This window comes from Hyperolius riggenbachi, chromosome 1 (assembly GCF_040937935.1).
Source record: "Hyperolius riggenbachi isolate aHypRig1 chromosome 1, aHypRig1.pri, whole genome shotgun sequence".
In the NCBI taxonomy this organism is placed as follows: domain Eukaryota; kingdom Metazoa; phylum Chordata; class Amphibia; order Anura; family Hyperoliidae; genus Hyperolius; species Hyperolius riggenbachi.
Genome location: NC_090646.1, coordinates 190,376,976 through 190,398,795, shown reverse-complemented (window position 1 = coordinate 190,398,795; position 21,820 = coordinate 190,376,976). Strand labels below are relative to the sequence as shown.

The window sequence follows — 21,820 nt, the reverse complement described above, 5'->3', positions numbered from 1 at the left end:
AACTCACCATGCCTCTTAGTGAATACTTTGGGGTGTCTTCTTTCCAAAATGGGGTCATTTGGGGGGTATTTATACTATCCTGGAATTCTAGCACCTCATGAAACCTGACAGGTGCTCAGAAATGAGAGAGATGCTTCAAAATGGGAAAATTCAATTTTTGCACCATAGTTTGTAAACGCTATAACTTTTACCCAAACCAATAAATATACACTGAATGGGTTTTTTTTAATCAAAAACATGTTTGTCCACATTTTTCGCGCTGCATGTATACAGAAATTTTACTTTATTTGAAAAATGTCAGCACAGAAAGTTAAAAAAATCATTTTTTTGCCAAAATTCATGTCTTTTTTGATGAATAGAATAAAAAGTAAAAATCGCAGCACCAATCAAATAGCACCAAAAGAAAGCTGTATTAGTGACAAGAAAAGGAGGTAAAATTCATTTAGATGGTAGCTTGTATGACTGAGCAATAAACCATTTAAGCTGCAGTGGTCTGAATGGAAAAAAGGCTCTGGTCCTTAAGGGTGAAAAGACTGCGGTCCTTAAGTGGTTAAAGAACACAAGCAAATGCCAGATGCAGAGCTTTTTCGCTTCCTTCAAATTTCCCATTTTATAAATAATCCTGCAAGTCGCTTCTTACCAGAACATGGTTTGAACACGTTTGTGCTACGAACCCGGGTTCCCCAGGCCTTATTTCACAACTATATAAAAACGCAATATCGCCCCCTAATTTGCCTAAGCCTCAATACATCTTGAGATGGGAAAAAGATCTTAAATATACTTTTGATATAGAAGACCTACAGCATGCGTGGAGAGATACTCCTAGCCTCTCTATAAGCTCCTCCTTAGTGGAGACCCAATATAAAGTACTTTTACGATGGTACCTGACCCCAGATCGTCTTGAGAAATTTTGCCCAACCAATAAAGGGTTATGCTTTAGAGAATGCGGTCAGCGGGGCACCTTTATAAATGTGTGGTGGTCTTGCCCGAGTGTACACAGGTTCTGGATCAGAGTTTACCAAGTAATTTACACTACCATCCGAGCGCAAGTACCTAAGCTACCAGAGGTGGCCCTCCTGGGTATTAAGCCTCCTGAACTTACAAAATCCCAGCATAAACTACTAATGCATATTTGCCTTGCCACAAAAAGAGTGATAGCGGGCTCCTGGAGGACTCCCTCACTTCCCTTTAGCTCAATTAAAACTAAGCTTAGTCATGCGCTCTGTTTTGAGAAGATGAAAGCTATCTTGGATGATTCACTCCGGCAATTTGAAAAGGTGTGGATGCCATATTTTACCTACTACTCACATTGCCTCCCAGCTTTCCTCACTAATGTTTCAACCTATTGGGGGGGGGGGGGGGGGGGTTGCGGGTGGAGCGGCGACGGAGCCGCTCCACACTTGCTTTACCCTTCCACTACATAGATTTGGTAAGATTGTGCAAGCAAGATTGTATCATTATTGAGCACCTTAAAGAGGAACTCCAGTGAAAAGAATGTAAAAAAAGGTGCTTCATTTTTACAATTATGTATAAATGATTTAGTTAGTGTTTGCCCATTGTAAAATATTTTAAATCCCTGATTTACATTCTGACATTCATCACATGGTGACATTTTTACTGCTGGCAAGTGATGTAGCTGCTGCTTGCAGTTTTGGCAGTTGGAAACAGCTGTAAACAGCTATTTCCCACAATGGCCTCAATTCACTAAGCTTTATCAAACACTTTATCAAACGTTTGATAATTTACCTCATGGGTAAAATCTAATTTTGAATTCACTAAGGTGTTATATATTTATCGAATGTTTTATTGATAAAACGTTCAATAAATCTATAACACTTTAGTGAATTCAAAATTAGATTTTACCCAGGAGATAAATTATCAAAGGTTTGATAAAGTGTTTGATAAAGCTTAGTGAATTGAGGCCAATGTAACAGGGTTCACAGACAGGAAACTGACAGAAGTACCTCGGTACTCAGAGCTTCTTGTGGGAGGGGTTTCACCACAATATCAGTCATACAGCGCCCCCTGATGGTCTGTTTGTGAAAAGCAATAGATTTCTCATGTAAAAGGGGGTATCAGCTACTGATTGGGATAAAGTTCAATTCTTGGTCGGAGTTTCTCTTTAAGTAGGGGGAGTAGTTTAGGGTTAGGCATAGATGCAGGGAAGGTTAGTGTGAGAATAGGCGATAGCAGAATATTGGCAACATTTCCTTTATTCTACAATACATGCAGAATGTACAGTAGTAGAATACTGGATGCATTATCTGGCTGTTCTGGTAAGCCATGCTTGTGTTATGTTTTTTTGCTTTAATAAGAAGTTTAAAAAAAAAAAAAAAAAAAAAAAGACTAAAAAGAGGCAATAGCACTTCTTTGGACACTAATTCATTCTGAACATCCTGATCCAACCAGCATTCAAATTGTAGCATGGTTGAATAAATAGCCAGAAATCGCAAAAAAAAAAAAAAAAGTAGAGGTGATGCAACACTGTACTAAACACTCCCCGGCCCATCTGTTTTGAAACATGCTGCTGTTATCAAATTTATAATTAGCACATTTTTCAAAACGCACTAATACTGGGTAGGGTCTCCTTCTGCCCACAAAACAGCCTCAGTTCTTCATAGCATGGGTTCTACAACATGTTAAAAATGTTCCTTTAAGATTGTGATTCCATGTTGGCATGATTGTTGCGTCACATAATTTCAGCAATTTTCATCAGCTGAACATTGATGCTGTGCATGTCCTGTTGTACCACATCCACAAATCTCCAGTCACCTTGGCTGTTGACGTAAGGCATGATGTTGGGTTCATGCTGTTGGCCACAAATTTTGACTTAATCCTCTGTGTGCCTCACCAGAACTTGTGACTTATCAGGCTAGGCTATTTTTCCCTCAATCTTCACCAGCTTTCTGTTCTTGGCTAAGTTAAGAAAAACAGGACATGCGTCCAATAGTTGTGTGTTCAGTGATTTTCTGCTCACACCACCTGTAAATGGTCACTGGAAGTTTTTCGTACCACTGTGTGTGGTGCTAGAGACTGCGGTGTATGGAAATCCTAGGCAATCACCAGTTACAGGAACCTTGAACTGGCATGCCACCACAATTCATACTCTGGTCAGAATCACTGAGATCATGTTTTTGCCCCTTTTGGCATTTGATCTGAACAGCAGCTGAAGCTCTTAACCCAAGTCGATTTATTTTTATGAACCACAATGCTACCACAAAATTGGTTGATTAAATAATTGCATGAATAAATACATGTATGGGTGTTTATTCTTAAACATACACAACTAAGCATTTTATTACAATGACAGTCTCTCTTTCTTTCACACACAGTCAAGTTGAAGTCAGTTTTGTGTAACAAAACATAATGGTGAAGAGCGCCTGCATTTTTATCTCAAACCAATATTCCCCTTTTGAAGATTAAGGTACTTTAACTCCCATTACTGTGCAGACATATTTGCATTCACCTTAATGAGAATAAACACTCATTGCAGGAAACAACGTTGTTTTTTTTAAGGAGAATATATAAAAACGAAACATTGGGGTTTTTTCCCAACAAATGATGATGGATTGCCATGGTGGTAAGGAAGTGTAATTTGAACCTTCTGGACACAGCTAGAATCTGTGCATAAAGCTTTTCCAGTTTTTAAAGTAACCATGAACATCAATAAAAAAAACAAAAAACAGAACAGGCCCTTAAAGATTTTTATTTTCCAAATAAAAAAATACAAAGATGAGTTAGGACATCGACATGGCTTCTTCTTTCAAACCAAGTATTCACCAAATGCATCCTTAAGGCACTTCGATAGAGTTGTATTTAAAAAAATAAAATATGCACTGAAGCAAACATTCCCAGACAGAAGTCCTTAGTATGATGTCTATATGTACACTATTGTACATATTTACAAGGATGAGCTCTTGATGTTATAGCGGAACCTTCGGTTGCCTTGTCAACTTCAATGCCTGAAACAGAAGAAAAAATAATATTTTTTTTAAGGAGATAGAACATAAATGTAGCAGTTTATAAAGCTCCATGTACAGATTTGGTAAATAGTGTGGAACAGATTTATAATAGTATAGTGTCTACATACATACATAACAACCAGGCTTTTATCCATCATACCTATCTATCTATCTATCTATCTATCTATCTATCTATCTATCTATCTATCTATCTATCTATCTACCTACCTACCTACCTACCTACCTATCTATCGTTTTAGCTCCTGCTTTCTAGACAACAAATGAGTAGGGATGTGATGCCTAAGGGCCCTTTAAGGGCCCGTTTCCACTAGTGTGAATTTGCATGCATTTTCTGCACACAGATTCGCATAACCAATACAAGTAAATGGGCAGGTTTCCACTTGTCAGGAAAACCGAGCGTTTTGCTGTGCAGGAAATCAGAATTCACACACCACTTGCGATTCGCATGTAATGTATTTAATAGGAATTTTCATTGCGTTTTCACTATGCAAATTTTCCACGCGAATTTGCATACGTTTTCATGTAAAATCAATGTAAAAGCACACAGGCACTGACATGGTTAAAATCGCATACTTACAAAAATGCACAAAAACGCATATGAATTTGCATCCGCATGCAAATTAGTTTGTGTTTTCCGTGAAGAAATCGCACCGAACTAGTGGAAATGGACCATACACTTACCCCATTCCGTTGCTTTGCATGTAGAGGCTGCATGGTGGGGCGGGTCCCTTCATGACAATGCAAGGGTATCAGTGTTTCATGCGTGTATCACCTGGAAGTGAGGCTTTTATTGTAAAGTATGCCTCACTGTATGATTGAACCACAGCGGTAAAGTGTCATGACCTTTGTGGTGTGATTAGAGAAGAATCTCACCACATCAGAAGTTGAAGCGTGGAAGAAGCCTGCCTAGGGAGGCAGCAGGTGACACAGCAAAGCAGACAGGAAGCAGAGGCTTCATGTGTCTGGCTGCGCAGAAGGGCACAGGTCTGTGAAAAAAAATGGTCCAACCAAATGACATGAATATATAAAGTCAGCGCAGGTCTATAGTAATACAGCTTTCATCATTTTTTGGTATACAGGATCTTCGAACAAAAGGGTAAAGAAGCAAGGCTTACCAGATTCCAACAACCCACATTATAAGGTTGTAAACGAGTTTGATAGGTGGTCCGCAGAACTTTCAAATGCTGTCGTTTCACCAGCGATGTTGCACACTACAGATTCCTCCGGAATATAGTAGATATCCTGAGATCGCAGAGACTCACCAAAGGGGAGTCCAGTAGGATAGTGACATGAAAGAGATGTACGGCACATCTAAGTGTAAACCGTCTTTATTACATGCGCGCTACTTTTTCGGGGTTCCCAGTGCACGGGCCCCGTATGTGAGTTTTCCTTTATCCTTGTTTTTAATTGTTTTACTTCTTATGTAATAAAGACGGTGAGTCTCTGCGATCTCAGGATATCTACTATATTCCGGAGGAATCTGTAGTGTGCAACATCGCTGGTGAAACGACAGCATTTGAAAGTTCTGCGGACCACCTATCAAACTCGTTTACAACCTTATAATGTGGGTTGTTGGAATCTGGTAAGCCTTGCTTCTTTACCCTTTTGTTCGAAGATCCTGTATACCAAAAAATGATGAAAGCTGTATTACTATAGACCTGCGCTGACTTTATATATTCATTGCTTGTGTGGACTTTTGGACATTGTCCTTCTCGGCTGCGGTCGCCTTCTGCCTTGGCGCTGAAACTTGTTGTTTATTTCAACCAAATGACATGCCTTGTATCATCAATGACCTCACACATAGGTCCGAACTGGGCCAAAAACTATAAAAAGTGTATGTACATGGGATTATTACCTCTGTCCAATTCTCCCTGAATAGGATCACTGAGCTTCTTTTCCCCCCTTTTCTTTCAAACATGCTCTAACCATTATTATTTATTGGACTGTACTTTATTTAGATGCCAAGTTTGTTGACAGATAAGTGTTGCTTTTCGCTGCTGTATAACAATAAATTCAGAGATGAGATAGTTGAAGCTTGTTCCTGTGACCTGCTTCATGGAGCAGTGGCATAGCTTAGGACCTAGGGGCCCCGGTGCAAGTTATACATGGGGCCCTGCAAGCACTCTATACATAACAATTGATATGGCGCACCAAAACCTGCAAGAAGCAGATGGGGAACAACTTGGTAATTATTATTATCATTCAAAGCATTTATAGAAGTGATCATTACAAGCACTGGACCTATAGAGAGCTAATTCTCCAGTTGAGCGAGGGCCCTATGGGGCCCCTCTGGCCCAAGGGCCCTGATGCGGTTGCAACACGTATTGCTATGCCACTGTCATGGAGTATTTAGGTGCTACTGTATTAGGGAACATTCTGAAGAATCAGACATCGCATGATAGAAATATGCATACTATGATTTGTAAGTGACACAAACAGGATTTAATAAATTCAGCCTCAAATAATAATGATTAAAAAAAAATAGAATCAGGACAAGATTGTTTTTCAATAACCGGAGACAAATTACAAAAAACTATTGTGAAAGCACTAAAGGCTTGATTCACCTTTGCACGCGTTATAAGTGTGAACTGCACTGAAGTCTAATACAAAGCTGGTTAGGATAGAGTTGATATGCAGAATTATTCTGCAATGCAACTGAGCACTGTGAGCTAGCCCTTAGGCTCCTTTTCCACTTGCAAGTGCAATCGCAAAAGCTTCTTTTTCCACTCGACATGATTGCGACATTACCGTCGGGAGCGAAGCGCAATTGTGCAGCACTACGATTGCGCTCAGGGAAAAATCAAAACGCGCTAATGGAAAAAGTTCACTGCGATTTACATGTAAATCACAGTGCACTAGCGATTGGCAAAACAAAGGCAATCCGCTTGCTCAAGCGGATCGCGGCTAGTGGGCACAAAGTTATTTTTCCTGCTAGTTCATTAGGTTTCTGCACTTAGCCACAGAAAGACAAATCTTTTGACAAAACAATCAATTTATTTTGACACAAACACCTTAATATATTTTATGGGCTAAACAGTACAGAAGGCCACGAGTTACACACAAGTTGTGTTCTGGGAGGTTTTTTGTAAGTCGAATTATTTGTAAGTTGAGTCCTATGTTAAACATAGTGAAACATGAATAAAGTATTTACTTTCAGACAACTCTGGATTTGGACAGCGTGCATTCTTTTTAGTGTTTTAAAATATAAAGAAAAAAAAAAAAAAAAGAGGTCATCGCTTACTTCTGTAGAAGATAGACACCGGTTTAACTGGAAAAAAAAAGTTTTTATTCAAAAAGCAATCTGACAACACATTTCATGGGTCATGGCCCACTTCCTCAGATCAATACAAAATGTCTTGATAGCATAGGGGATAGAGTGAAGGTGCGTTGTCAGAATGCTTTTTGAATAAAAATGTTTTTTTCCAGTTGAACCGGTGTCTATATCTTCTGGAGAGGTAAGTGATTACCTCTCTTTTTTAGTTATTTTTTATTTATATATTTTAAAACATAAAAAGAACACACATTGGGCGCCTCCATCCTACCCATTACTAGTCAGACCTCCTTTGGAGGGAATAGGTTTGCAGTTTTTCTGGAAAGTATATCGTACTACAGGAGAGAGTGACCATCCAGTATCCAGCAGGACCTGGAGTACCGAGCAGGGACGTTAATTGCCTGCAGGCCTATACGGTGGTTGCAGGAACTGCAACCTACCTTTGTGAGTATCTATCTATATACTGTTATCTCCCTCCTATACCTGATGATACTGAACCACTGGACTCCCGTTCTCTCCCTACTTCTGGTCACCAAAGAAACCTCCCCTTTAACTGGATTTGGGCAGATAGTATAAACTTATAAACTATATTTTTAGGTTGTTTCCAATGTGATTTTAAAGCATTGTTACCTACTTATAGCAGTTTATACAATACTGTAATATGTAACTACAAAATATGTAATTAAAACCATTTTTGTATATTTTATACATGAAGACAACTTTCTATCTCTCAAACATTGTAACTTGAGTCATTTGTAAGCAGAAGACTGTCCGTAATTCATGGATAAAGGAGTTCTCTCTCTTCCCCATTTAGGAGAGTATTGCAATAGATATTGTGAAATTATAATGAAAGCCCATCCTTCTGAGGAAGAAAAAGCTTGATTTAGCAAACATCTGCTCATTGCGTATCTGTACACAAATATTTCCTTTACTTTGAGATTTCAGTCACACTCCAGAAGTAGAAATGCAGAATTCAAGGCTGTAAATATTTAACACTAGTTCCGCATTAACAGTCAGCATAGGTGTCATCCTTGTTTTCAAGAAGCCACAGGGGGCAAAACAATATTACAATATGACACTGAGGAATTGCTTGTGATTGACTTAATTACTGCGGGACGTAAAATAGATTTCAAGGCATTCTCTTTTGTATCAGATGGAGAGGAACAATTTAAATAGACACTTTACTTTTTCTCCCAACTTTGAAAGCATCAAAAGACTTCTCAAAGAGTTTCTTTAACAAGTGAGAGAAGATCTTGGTTCAAACAAATACCAGTAGTTATAATAATGAGAACGTTTGAATAGCGCTTTTTTTTTCTGTTGGACTCAAAGCACTTCACAGTTGCAGCCTTACGGGAGCGCTTATTTGGCCACCCTTAGTGTCAGGAAGCCTTGCCCAAGGACTCCCTACTGAATAGGTACTGGCTTACTAAATAGGAACAGTAAAGATTTGATCCCTGATCTCCTTTGTCAAGTGCTCTTAACCAGTACACAATCCAGCTATTTCATTACTTTCAGAAAAAGGATTACCCTTGTATTATGCTATGTACACACATCAAACAAAGGTCTTTGTGGATAACTGAATCCAGAAGGAAAAAGGGTTTTCTTTGAAGAAATCATACTGCACGAGTCTGAACGTGCAGCAACACTACAGAACCTACCTACAGTAAATGCCCCATTATCCGGCACCAACTGAAGGGAATAGCTGATGCCTGATAAGTGTCATTTCTGGTTGCTTGAGAGTCAGTGTTTAAAATAGGCCTAGCTAAAAAAAGTACAATACTACAGTACTGTATACTTACCATAAACTCTGTATTCGTGGTGAAATACAGTAATTGAAAACAAAGGACAGACTTAACTTAATATAACAAATGTTTATTACTGAATAAGTAAGTTTAAAAGTAGATTTATGCATCCTGCAAGGTTGCAAACTCACAGGTTTGCTTTAGAATAACACCTACAGGTCATTCACAAAAAATTAGCAGTGAGCAGTGCCACAGGCTGATTGCCTCCGTGCCACGCCACATTGAAGCAGTTTCTGCAAAAGGATTCCCGACCAAGTATTGAGTGCATAACTGAACCTAATTATTTGAAGGTTGACTTTTTTTGTTTTCAAAACACTTTTCTTTTATTGGTCGGATAAAATATGCAAATTTTTTGAGATCGGAATTTTCGGTTTTCATGAGCTGTATGCCAAAATCATCAATATTAAAACAATAAAAGGCTTGAACTACTTCAGTTGTGTGTAATGAATCTAAAATATATGAAAGTAATGTTTATCAGTACATTACAGAAAATAATGAACTTTATCACAATGTGCTATTTTTTTGAGAAGGACCTATATAGTTTCACTTTTGTAGGGCCGGAGCTACCATAGGAAAAAATGGGCAATTGCCCCAGGGCCCCAGAGCCTGTAGGGCCCCCCCGAGGTGTCCCTCCCCCATCTTAACTGTTGCTCCCCAGGGACTCTGCAGAGTCTGTTAAGTTGGAGGGTGATTGGGGGAGGGTCAGCAGCCAGCTCAGGGGCCCAGGAGGGAAATTTGGCTGCAACAAGGGGCCTCTAATGATGCTTTTTGGTCGGGGGTGTGTGTTGGGGGCCCCCAGGCTAATTTTGCCCTAGGGCCCAATTGTCACTTGAACCGGCCCGGTTTATAAGATATGTTGACTAATAGTTTATGGCGTATTTAGCCTATCATTAAAACCTAAATTGTAACTTGTGTAGAGAAACTCCACTAGGTTCACAGAACCTGGATTATGGTTAGATTTTCTGTTTGCACTGACTGCACTCCATCCATAATCAATCAAAACTTGAGACCAGTTTTTTTTTTCTTTTAGATTGTTCTAGGATTAAATTGTGGGCGTAATAACATTGGATCAGCTATTAAAATGTGTATAGCCAGGTAAAATCTTCATCACTGAACTAACAATTAAACAAGCGCTCTCTTACCAAAAGGATTCAAAATCTAAAAGTAATTTGCAGGAGTTTTGCATTATAAAAAAAAAAAAAAAAATACCTGTCTATAGTCAATGGCTCTACTCTAGATGACCTCAGGAATCTTCACTGAAGTAAATACTGTTTAGTACAATGACAGAACACAAGCTTTCAGAATTACCTTTTGTCTAGCAACCATCCAGGACTTTATTGTTGGCACTAAAACACTTCCAAGTAGAATTTGAGCCGGGTGATAAATTAACAACGGAACAGATATTAAAGAGAGGTGCTCGTATCCTGCAAACACAATCTTCAGCATAGGAATCCCTGAGGAGAAAGAGAAGTCTTGTTACTGATCAGTGTAAAGTAATAGATCACCTTCCATCGCTGTTTTAACAAATGTCCACACACAGCTCTGGGCAGTAGGAAGCAGTGCAGATTAACAATCTCAGCCTTAATATGTAAAGATCTAAGTAACAATAGTTAATGCGTCACAGGGGGATAAGCAGCCATGGCCTTTTTTTCAGGTATATTTGACCTTTGTGGGGTATTTTGGGAAACAGAAGTAGACATGTTATGCAAGCATATTGTCAAAACATCCCCTTTGCAATTCAGTGAAGCCCAACTCTCTAACTGCCACTCTGGCTTCTAATATAGTTTCAAAATTGAAATGTGGATGAGAGAAGTCCGGGGTCTTCACAGATTGCAGGCATATTGTATATCAGAGGGTAAGGCTAAGATTTCATTGAGAAATCTAGGGTTCACTTTCCACACCGAAGTCACGATTAAAGGAAATAAGTCAAATTAAAAAAGGGGTTTAAATTTACCTGGGTTTTCTTGCACCCCCCTGAAGTTGCTCTGTGCCTATGACATCCGACCAAGTCCCTCTGCCCAGCAGCGGCGACCCCCGCAAAGCTGGCTATGCACCTCCTCAGAGCGTTCTGTGCATGCGCAATGCACGAAAACTGCACATGCGAAGAGTGCTCCTGGCCATGGGAGCATGATCAGGATGAGCGCAGGGCTGCACATGCCCAATAGCCATAGACTGGCGGAGGCATTCAGAAAGATGCTGTGGGTATAGAATGACTCCAGAAGGCTGCAAGAAGCCCAGGTAAGTTAAACTAATTTTTAAATTTGATTTAAGATTTCCTTTTTAATTTGACTTAAAGGAATACTATCGATGTATGCATTTATTTTTAAATGCTGTATGTTGTAGCACACATTAGGGCAAGTACTAGGAGCAATTTGATTCCTCACACAGCTGTTCCTCTCAGCTGTAAAATCCTCCGTCAGTTTTGGCGTCAGTGTTGGATACAAAATGTATCTAATACTGAGCTCCCAGAGGGCTAGACCATGTCTCTGCAAAGGGGAGATGCTATCAACTCCTCAGTTTATAGTTTAATTATCACCTTGCTGAAAGAATCTTGTTGATATGGTGGTAAGGGGTTAAAGATTCTAGCAATGTGTGTTTATTATCTTTGCTTCTCTTTACTGATAAAGATACTAATAATGCTAATTGTAGACAGTGGTCTGCCCCTCTCAGCATCTTGTAAAGTGGATGCAGCCTGGAGTGAATGCCTCAAGCAGGCAGCCAGTCTGTGTGTAAACACAGACTCCTGGTATAGCTAGTTATATTCCAGCAATATTCCAGCTCATTTAGTTACCTGTTACCACCTCAGATAAGCCTATTTCTCCTCATGTCTGCTGCATGCTGTGAGTGACACAGTGACATATATTTGTGAGCTGTGTGACAGAGTAACCAAGCAGCTCAGGGTGACCCAAACTACTATGAGCTGTGTGAGAAATGAATTTTTAAGCAGGGATAGTGAGAGAGAGACCTGGGTGAATAAATAAAGTGCCCTTAGCACTAGTGGTAATGTGTACACTAATATAGAGTATTAAAAAAAAAAGTTGTTTCAATCGATAGTACTCCTTTAAGTCTTCCTTTAAAGAGGAGCTGTTAGGTATAGGGTCTCAGAGAAAATAAACACATATATCAGTAGCTAAAGATTGGCTGTACTTACATTACATATGCATTTCACTGTCCACGTTTGGATTTCACAGAATTTGTATATAGTATATGCAGAGAATGATGCTCCTGACAGCTCATGGCAGGTTCCATGTTTGTGAAGCCAAATGTGTCGTCATGTCCTGCCTGCTTCTGATCACAGAACAGCTCATTCTGAATAACACTAGTTTGCAGTGAATATTAATGAGCCATGTGGCTAGGAACAATAGCTGACTCCTGCAGTATACTCTGCCCAGGAGATTTATCTGTGCTGTGGCTGGACTGAGTTTTAGAAGCTGCTGAAACTTGATCCCGTCTTCTCCTTAGCAGCCGAGGGGAGGGCCCCAGAATGCTTTGCAGTATGTTATGCGGCTTGCGGCTTGCTTAGGTCTAAGCATTGCTGATAAGCATACATCAAAGGTAAGATAGATCTTTATCTTCAGTAATGTCTTTTTGGCTTCCTTCTAAACTGTTTAACACAGGAGACTAGAGGTTTAAATTAGCTTCTGCAGCCTGACAGTTACTCTTTAAGTAACCAGATTTATAATTAGACTTTTTGCACTGTAGTCTTTGTGTAACTTTAGTGTCTTGGTCTTCCACACTTCCTTACTTGAGTCAGGCAGCTTTTGAAGGTTAACCACCACACGGCCATTGTAGACCTGTAACGATTGGTGTCAGCAAGGACAGATTTTCTGATTATTGGTGATCTGCAGTATCACCAATAATACAGATGCTATACCTGATTATGTGGTGATCTGCAGAATCACCAATAATGTGAGTATAGCAAGACACAAGACAAGCAGGTGTACGATAAGTGTTTGGTGCAACAGTAAATATAGATAGAGATACCCACTTTCCCAGAGGAGCTAGTAGCGGGAGGTATCTCTATAGAACACTGGAATCAGTACTCCAGCAGGCTGGAGACGCAGATGAAGTAGTGATCGGTTCACCCGAGGAGCGGATGATGCACAGTAGACAGAAGGTACCTGTCACCCGAGGAGCGGGTGATTCAGACTGTACTATAGCTATCAACCTGAGGAGCAGGTGATTAAGACTGTACTGCAGCTATCAACCTGAGGACATAGCTCCAAACTGTCCCTCTTTTGGAGGGACAGTCCCTCTTTGGGAGCCCTGTCCCTCTGTCCCTCTTTCCTCCTCATTTGTCCCTCTTTCAGGACTTTGTCCCTCTTTCTATGTAAATATATGTATTTATCTACTGAAAAATATGTTTAGTTGCCTCTAAACTGTATTCCTTTCTTTTAAATTGATATATTACTAATTTTAAAATGTTAATATGAAGGTTGAACTCGATGGACGTATGTCTTTTTTCAACCCAAATAACTATGTAACTATGTAAATGAACCAGGATAGAAAGGACCAGTGTGGTTTGAATTATAAAACAACATTTTTCTTATGAAATATTTATGGTATGCGTGACTAGGGTTGTGACGGTGCGTGGTTAGGGGTGTGGCAGGGGTGTGGCTTAAGTGTCCCTCTTTCTTATCTGAAAAAGTTGGGAGGTATGCTGAGGAGCAGGTGATGGAGACTGTACTGCAGCTATCAACTTGAAGAGCAGGTGATGGAGACTGTACTGCAGCTATCAACCTGAGGAGCAGGTGATGGAGACTGTACTGCAGCTATCAACCTGAGGAGCAGGTGATTACTAAACTGAGAATCCCTCACCAGAACTAAGCTCACTGGTGAGGGCAGGAGAGTCAGACAAGCAGAATCGGCAACACACGGACAGATGCGGTACAAAGACAGAAGACTGAATGAGAGTAAGGTACAAGCTGAGTCAGCAACAAGATCAGATAGGCACAGAATCAGTAGGCAGAAGAGTAGTCAAGGCTAGCAGAGGGTCATAACAAATAATACAGTTCAATTAGTACTTTAAACTATCAACAGAATCTGGCTAAGTGTGGATCCCCAGCTCCTGCTGGTTCTAGCACACTTTGGGATCGGACTAAGGTCTGAGTGCTAACACGTAGCATTTGCAACAGCAGACAAAGAGCAACTGACAGGCAGGTCCTATATATACTAAGAGCGCTCCACAGCGCCGCCCCAGGCACTCAGCCAATCCGGAGCACTGCTGGAGTCAGCTGACCGGCTGATCAGCTGACTCCCCTTCTACTCGCATAAAGGTCCTGTTGCCTGGCGCGTGCGTAGCCCTCAGTCTATGTGCCACTGAGGGACCAGGCAAAACTCCAACATGTAACTGCGCGGTGGAGGCCGCCGACAGACGCGGAGACAGCTGCCATGCCGCTCACCGCCGCGGCGGCCTCTCCGCTATCTATTACAAGACCCTTTTAATTTTCTTGAAGCAAGTTCAGTAGATTATGAGCTCTATGCACAGATAAGGTGGCCATACACTTATAGATTTGCAGCAGATTCGACCATCAGATAGATTCCTGTCAGATGCCTGTCAAGTTGAATCTGACAGGAATCTATCTGATGTGTGCAGCACACTAGGAACAGATTTCCAATAGATTTCAGAATAAAATCTTTGGGAAATCTATCTAAATGCATTATTGGACCATTAGATCCAATGCAACTCTATGGGTCTACCAGCAGCAGATCCACCTAGATCTTCCATCCTGTCAGATAGATTAAATCCATCGAAATAGGCCACAAATCGATCGATCTGAACTATTCGATTTTCCATTGATTCTATAGAATCGGTCGATTGATGGCTGAGATCGACCAGTGTATGGGCCCCTTTAGTCTCATTGTACAAGCAATACTGACTATGGGGATAATCATTGGAACACTGCTTCTTCAGTCACTAAAGGATACCAATACATTAATGTATTGAGTTCTGATAAAAAAAAAGCTTATATGTTAGCTACATCCAGTTCTGATTAGCAGTAGTAAAACAACAGGTAAGTTTATAGCAACTCCCAGATTCCATGCCAAGATGCACAACATATAGAAGAAGTTTACTGCAAAGATACACAGTTAAAAATACTAACAGGTTTGAATAGAAGACACTTTAGATAACACATTGAGGCAAATGCAGGGCTCTTGGCGTTTTCAGCTTGCTATCATCGGAACCGCATAAACGAAGTCAATGAATTTTAATGCTGTAAAGGTAGGGATTCTGCGTCACTATGAATAACGTGCTCTGAGGAGACTTTACGGGATGGCATTTGACTTTGTGGAACTGAGCACTGGGCACGCATTTAGAGGAACTTTAAGTCATCATGCTGAAAAGTGTTTATAAAACATTCATCAAAAATGCCTCTTTAATACAATGCATTGTCTGAGAAATGTTAGGAGGCACACATTGCAAATGGATTCCTCTCCCAGCAAAGTCATTTCTCTCCACACAGATTTCCCCCATGCTAAAGCAGTACACAGCGGAGCGCGAGCACTTCCCCGCACATTACTACCTGCTCGGAGCACTGGGGAAATCACTAATGTACAGCCTGCCATCTTTCCATGTCACACATGACACATTTGTCTAAAATTACCCAACAGAGTTTGACACTGCAGGATAATCCATAAGCAGGTCTTTCAGCTGACATCTGCCAAGTAAGAGCTTCAAATGGGAGCTCCCCTCTAACAAGACAGGGAGAGGGATCTTTAATCTTCTTCAGTAAAGGAGACTGATTCGTTTCCTTTTTATGTCACCACGACAAGAAATTAACTCTTCTTATATCATAGCGTAATAATCTACCTCCAGATAGTATATAGATTAAAGTCATTTACATAAGAAAACCAGATCCTGCACCTGTCATTTTTACATCTCAACTCTTAGTTTATTTCACTGATGAAAGATAATGAATTGTTCTATTATACAGAAGCTTTTTTCTCCAACCTCAGAAAAGTTGGAGTTAAACTCAACAAAAACTTTTTTTCATGAACCCTGAAAGATAATCTAATAGTTTGTGTGGTTTCCCATTCCTTTGATTTAAAAGAAAAACAAAAAACACCTTAAAAACCTACAGAGTGTATTGGAAACAATTGTACTTACATTGTGATTTTCAAAGTTACAGTAAATAATTTGCAGTTTTGTACTAGTTTACAGAATTGGAAGTCATTTGTTTCTTTTTACACAATACCAGTTGCCCGACAGTCCTGCAGAACATTCTGGCATTAGTAGTGTCTGAATCACATACCTGAAACAAGCAGGCAGCTAATCTGGTCAGATTTTTGTCAGAAATATCTGATCTGCATGCTTGATCTGGGTCAGTGGCTAAACGTATCAGAGGCAGAGGATTTTAGCAGGGCAGACGTACAATTTGTAGCATTTAAAAGGAAATATATGTCAGCATCCATATCCCTCTCACTTCAGGTGCCCTTTATCTTGGAAATATTTTCATCTAATTGGCCATCCCTAATTAATATACGTTTTCAATTAAAACCATAGCCAACGCCTACCTTCCTTAAATAATCATAACCTACTACCAAAATGTCACAATCTTGGGGTATTTCAACAGCAGAAATAGAAATTTGTATTAATTCCTAAACTTTTCTGAACATTTAGGGCAGTAAGCACCCTTGGATTATCTGTTTTGCACATATGTGGAGGTGTATACTAAATGTAGTAATACTTTCATTTGCTTTTCTTATAATAAGTCCACAAAACTATTTGTCCCTTCTTCTAATACACAATCTCTGGAACACCTTCCCTCTTGCATTTCCACAGGATCAGATTCCTTACATATGTCCCATCTACATAAAAGGAAATATTTTTTAACATAATATTTTAGATAAAAGGACATCTGAATCATGTCTTCCCATGTTCAGAAAAGCTGTGTTTCAAAGAACTCAAACAAACTCTGAAGGGGAAGGGCACTCTGAACCCTTGAACATTTTAATATTATTTCTTATTAATCTAAGCAGTTGCTGGTACATGAATATTTCTGAACTGGCAGAGTTCCATTTCTCCCTTAAAAATTAATAAGACAGTATGGATTTCTTGGCAAAAAATTGTAATAGAGGGGAATTTGTTTTATCACCTTATCTTTCCAGTGTTTATAGGGTGAAGAGCCATGGTCAGGAACAAAAGCTGGATCATCACGCATGGTCGAAAACAGAGAAAGTTACATTTCCTTAACACTAATGCTCATTTCTGAATAAAATTCAGTGAACGTTTTTAGATCAAACAAAAAAAGAAAAAGAAAAAAAAACCATCATGATGGCCAAGGTAAGACTACTTTTAAACAGGATTAGAAATAATAATCATATGTAAAAGCTTTTTTTTTCTTATTTTTTGGTGTGATGTGTGTGAATGTTTGTTTTTACGATGCAATTGAATTTTTCAAACTAAAAAAAACAAAAAAAAAAAACAGGGAACACCAAAAAAAAAATAAAATCGCATAGCACTGAGTTTGGTATGTGATTTTCTTTAACCCATTCGCGTTCCGTCGTTTTCACTTGAGAAATGTTCACCTCCCATTCATTAGCCTATAACTTTATCACTACTTATCCCAATTAACTGATCTATATCTTGTTTTTTCCGCTACCAATTAGACTTTCTTTGGGGGGTACATTTTGCTAAGAGCCACTTTACTGTAAATGTATTTTAACAGGAAGAATAAGAAAAAAAACGGAAAAAATTCATTATTTCTCGGTTTTCAGCCATTATAGTTTTAAAATAATACATGCCTTCATAATTAAAACTCACGTATTGTATTTGCCCATATGTCCCGGTTATTACACCATTAAAATTATGTCCCTATCGCAATGTATGGCGACAATATTTTATTTGGAAATAAAGGTGCATTTTTTCCGTTTTGCATCTATCACTATTTACAAGTTTAAAATAAAAAAAAAAAATATAGAAGTATTTCATCTTTACATTGATATTTAAAAAGTTTAGACCCTTATGTAAATATTTACATTTTTATTGTAATTTTTTTTTTTATATTACACATTTTATTTGGGTAGTTTTGGGAGGGTGGGATGTAAACATGGGATTTATAATGTAAATGTGTGTTTGAATTTTATTTTTTTTTACTTTTAGTTGTAGTTTTACTTTTTGGCCACAAGATGGCGGGCATGAGTTTGTTTACATGACGTCACTCTAAGCGTAACACACGCTTAGAGCGACATATGGGGTACGATGCAGCCAGAAAAAGCGAAGCTTCCGAGAGAAGCTGTCGCTTTTTCAGCGGGGGAGAGGAATCAGTGATCGGGCACCATAGCCCGATACACTGATTGTCTGGCTAACGAACCGCGGGCCGGGAGCACGCGATCGGCCGCGGGAGTGCGCGGTAGCGCGCATGGTTCCTGGACGTAGTTTCTACGTCCAGGAACCAAAATAGGTTAATATAAATGCAAATGTCGGAAAAATGCAGCAGGTGCTACATTTCAATATGTGGAGAGATCAAACTGCATCAGTTGAAATGGTACACTGTGTTCCCAATGATAATCCCAGTACCCTTGCGTTTTTGCAGTTCACAAATGATCCACAAAACACAGCGAAGCCTGTACAGTGGAAAGGAACATATTTCAGTACAAAGATTTCCCATTTTGGGGTGATCATTCTCTAGCTGACTGCTGGCAGCCTGCCATGATTTGGTTTTTTACTGAGAGTATGGTGGATTTAATCACGTCCCCATTGGTTGCTCTTCATCACGTAATTTACGTTAATACTATGTGATGTGATGTGACTGGTGATGATGCAGAATGGTTTCTATCATGCACTGCAGTAATGTTAATTTCACAAAGAAAACTGTATCCTTTATAAATGAATCTATACTTTTTTTTTTTTTTTTACAAAGTGCTGCTGTGCTGAGCAGCAAAGTTCTAGGCAAAGATCAATCACCTGTTTTAAAGGATACCACAGCCGACAGGCTGTGGTATAATAGAAGCTGCAATGTGTAGGGAAAGAAATATACATACTTACCGCTTCCCTCGTTCCCTGCCGTCGGGTCCCGCTCGTCTCCTACAGCTGCCGGTACCGGCCCGACTCTCCTGACCTTTCACCCGGACATACTGTGCTGCGCATGCGCAGTATGTCCTATACTCTTCCCTTCTGCCGTCGCATCATTACGGCAGAAGTGCGGACACTCCCCTGCCTCCTCCACTCCCAGCGTGTGCGCTCCAGTATAAAGCTAGCGTGACATGCTAGCTGGAGTAGCGCTGGGAGCGGCGATTTGGTGACAGAGCGGAGGGGGAGTAAGTTGGGATGGACGGGGGAAGTGGCCACTTATTATTATTATTGAAAGTGCCCACTTCCCCCCTCCATCCCAACTTACTCCCCCTCCGCTCTGTCACCAAATCGCCGCTCCCAGCGCTACTCCAGCTAGCATGTCACGCTAGCTTTATACTGGAGCGCACACTTCTGCTAGGGTACTTCTGCTAGTTGGAGTTAAAAGAAGTCTTAAGATGAAGCCTAATTAATAAGGAAATATACAGTATTTACATAATTGGTTTCAGCACTTCAAAATACTGGCATGTCATTCCCATTGTTTACGGTTTAAAGTGACTGATAACTAGCCCCATACACACACAACAGCGGTCTTTTATGCAGCAAACAACTTTTACAAGTTGAAGCAACCAAAATAAATAAATAAATAAGGGGGGGCCTTCATACTCCTTCATACTCGGTGTTTGCCGAAGTACTGAGAAGATCTGCATAAGAAGGTAGAGAACAACAGGATCAGCATAACAGCTTATTCTGTAAATACGAGAAGTGATATGCTACCGTGTTTCCCCTAAAGTAAGACATCCCCTGAGAATAAAACCTAGCAGGAATTTCAAGAATGCTTGAAATGTAAGGCATCCTCCAAATTTAAGCCCTAGCTAGGCAGCAGCCCACATGACACCAGCAAGTCACGCTCAATACAAAGCCTGGACACAGGAGAGCAGCAGTATAATGCGAGTTCTACACAGTCCTATATATGTGTCAGATAATTTGTGTTTTTGTTGGAGCCAGCCCTCCTGATATGTTGTGTGATAAGCATCAGCAGCACTTCACCTTTTCACCTCTTCCCAGGACACGGACACACACACACACACACACACACACACACACACACACACACACACACACACACGCGCGCACGCACGCACACCTTATCCTATGCTGGGGGAGCCTGACAGTTCTCTGCCTGCAAGAAATACTCTTAATTACACGATCATCAGAATTAATTTCTTGTAATTGAGAGCCAATATCTGCAAACCACAAGCTCTGTGTATGTTGCACATGGCATACAGTATGTGCATTTTGTATAGGAAAGCTACTAGTGTTTGCCAAAAAACAAGACATCCTCTGAAAATAAGCCCTAGCACATCTTTTAGAGCAAAAATAAATATAAGACAGTGTCTTATTTTCAGGGAAACCCGGTAGTATCAAAAAATGGGGCTAAACTTAGTAATGTATGTATAAGGGATTATTGACCAGGGCCATATCTTAAAGGATACCTAATCTGTCATGATAAAATAAAGCTGTATGTACTGTGCCGGTCATGCACCGATTAGGCAGTGTTCATTTTTCCTTTTTTTCTCACTGAACGGGTTATACATTCAAGCATGCACATTACAGTTTCTCTCTCGTTGGGACCTAGTTAGATTATAGAGTAACATAGTTACATAGTTATTTTGGTTGAAAAAAGACATACGTCCATCGAGTTCAACCAGTATAAAGTACAACACCAGCCTGCTCCCTCACATATCCCTGTTGATCCAGAGGAAGGCGAAAAAACCCTTACAAGGCATGGTCCAATTAGCCCCTAAAGGGAAAAATTCCTTCCCGACTCCAGATGGCGATCAGATAAAATCCCTGGATCAACATCATTAGGCATTACCTAGCAATTGTAGCCATGGATGTATTTCAACGCAAGGAAAGCATCTAAGCCCCCTTTATATGCAGGTATAGAGTTTGCCATAACGACTTCCTGTGGCAATGCATTCCACATCTTAATCACTCTAACTGTAAAGAACCCTTTCCTAAATAAATGGCTAAAACGTTTTTCCTCCATGCGCAGATCATGTCCTCTAGTCCTTTGAGAAGGCCTAGGGACAAAAAGCTCATCCGCCAAGGTATTATATTGCCCTCTGATGTATTTATACATGTTAATTAGATCCCCTCTAAGGCGTCTTTTCTCTAGACTAAATAAACCCAGTATATCTAACCTTTCTCGATAAGTGAGACCTTCCATCCCACGCATCAATTTTGTTGCTCGTCTCTGCACCTGCTCTAAAACTGCAATATCTTTTTTGTAATGTGGTGCCCAGAACTGAATTCCATATTCCAGATGTGGCCTTACTAGAGAGTTAAACAGGGGCAATATTATGCTAGCATCTCGAGTTTTTATTTCCCTTTTAATGCATCCCAAAATTTTGTTAGCTTTAGCTGCAGCTGCTTGGCATTGAGTACGATTATTTAACTTGTTGTCAATGAGTACTCCTAAGTCCTTCTCCAAGTTTTATGTCCCCAACTGTATCCCATTTATTTTGTATGGTGCTAGACCATTAGTACGTCCAAAATGCATGACTTTACATTTGTCAACATTGAATTTCATCTGCCATGTATGTGCTCATATAGCCATCCTATGCAGATCCTGTTGCAATATGACACTATCTTCCTGAGAGTTGATGATTCTGCACAATTTTGTAAACACACAAAAAGGGCAAGCACCATCTACCACTCAATATATAATGATTTGTAACATATTCCT

General features: G+C 39.9%; 1 protein-coding gene across 1 annotated transcript in view; it reads right to left on the bottom strand.

Moving 5' to 3' along the window:
• Positions 1–3,686: 3,686 nt before the first annotated feature.
• Positions 3,687–21,820, bottom strand: part of SLC10A7 (solute carrier family 10 member 7) — a 230,139-nt gene continuing 212,005 nt past the window's right edge. Inside the window, exons 11-12 of the mRNA XM_068269731.1 lie at positions 10,365–10,510; positions 3,687–3,962 (exon numbers count right to left, since the gene is read on the bottom strand). Of these exons, the coding sequence (XP_068125832.1) occupies positions 3,924–3,962; positions 10,365–10,510 (185 nt within the window). The 3' untranslated portion in view covers positions 3,687–3,923. The remainder of the gene's footprint in view (positions 3,963–10,364; positions 10,511–21,820) is intronic.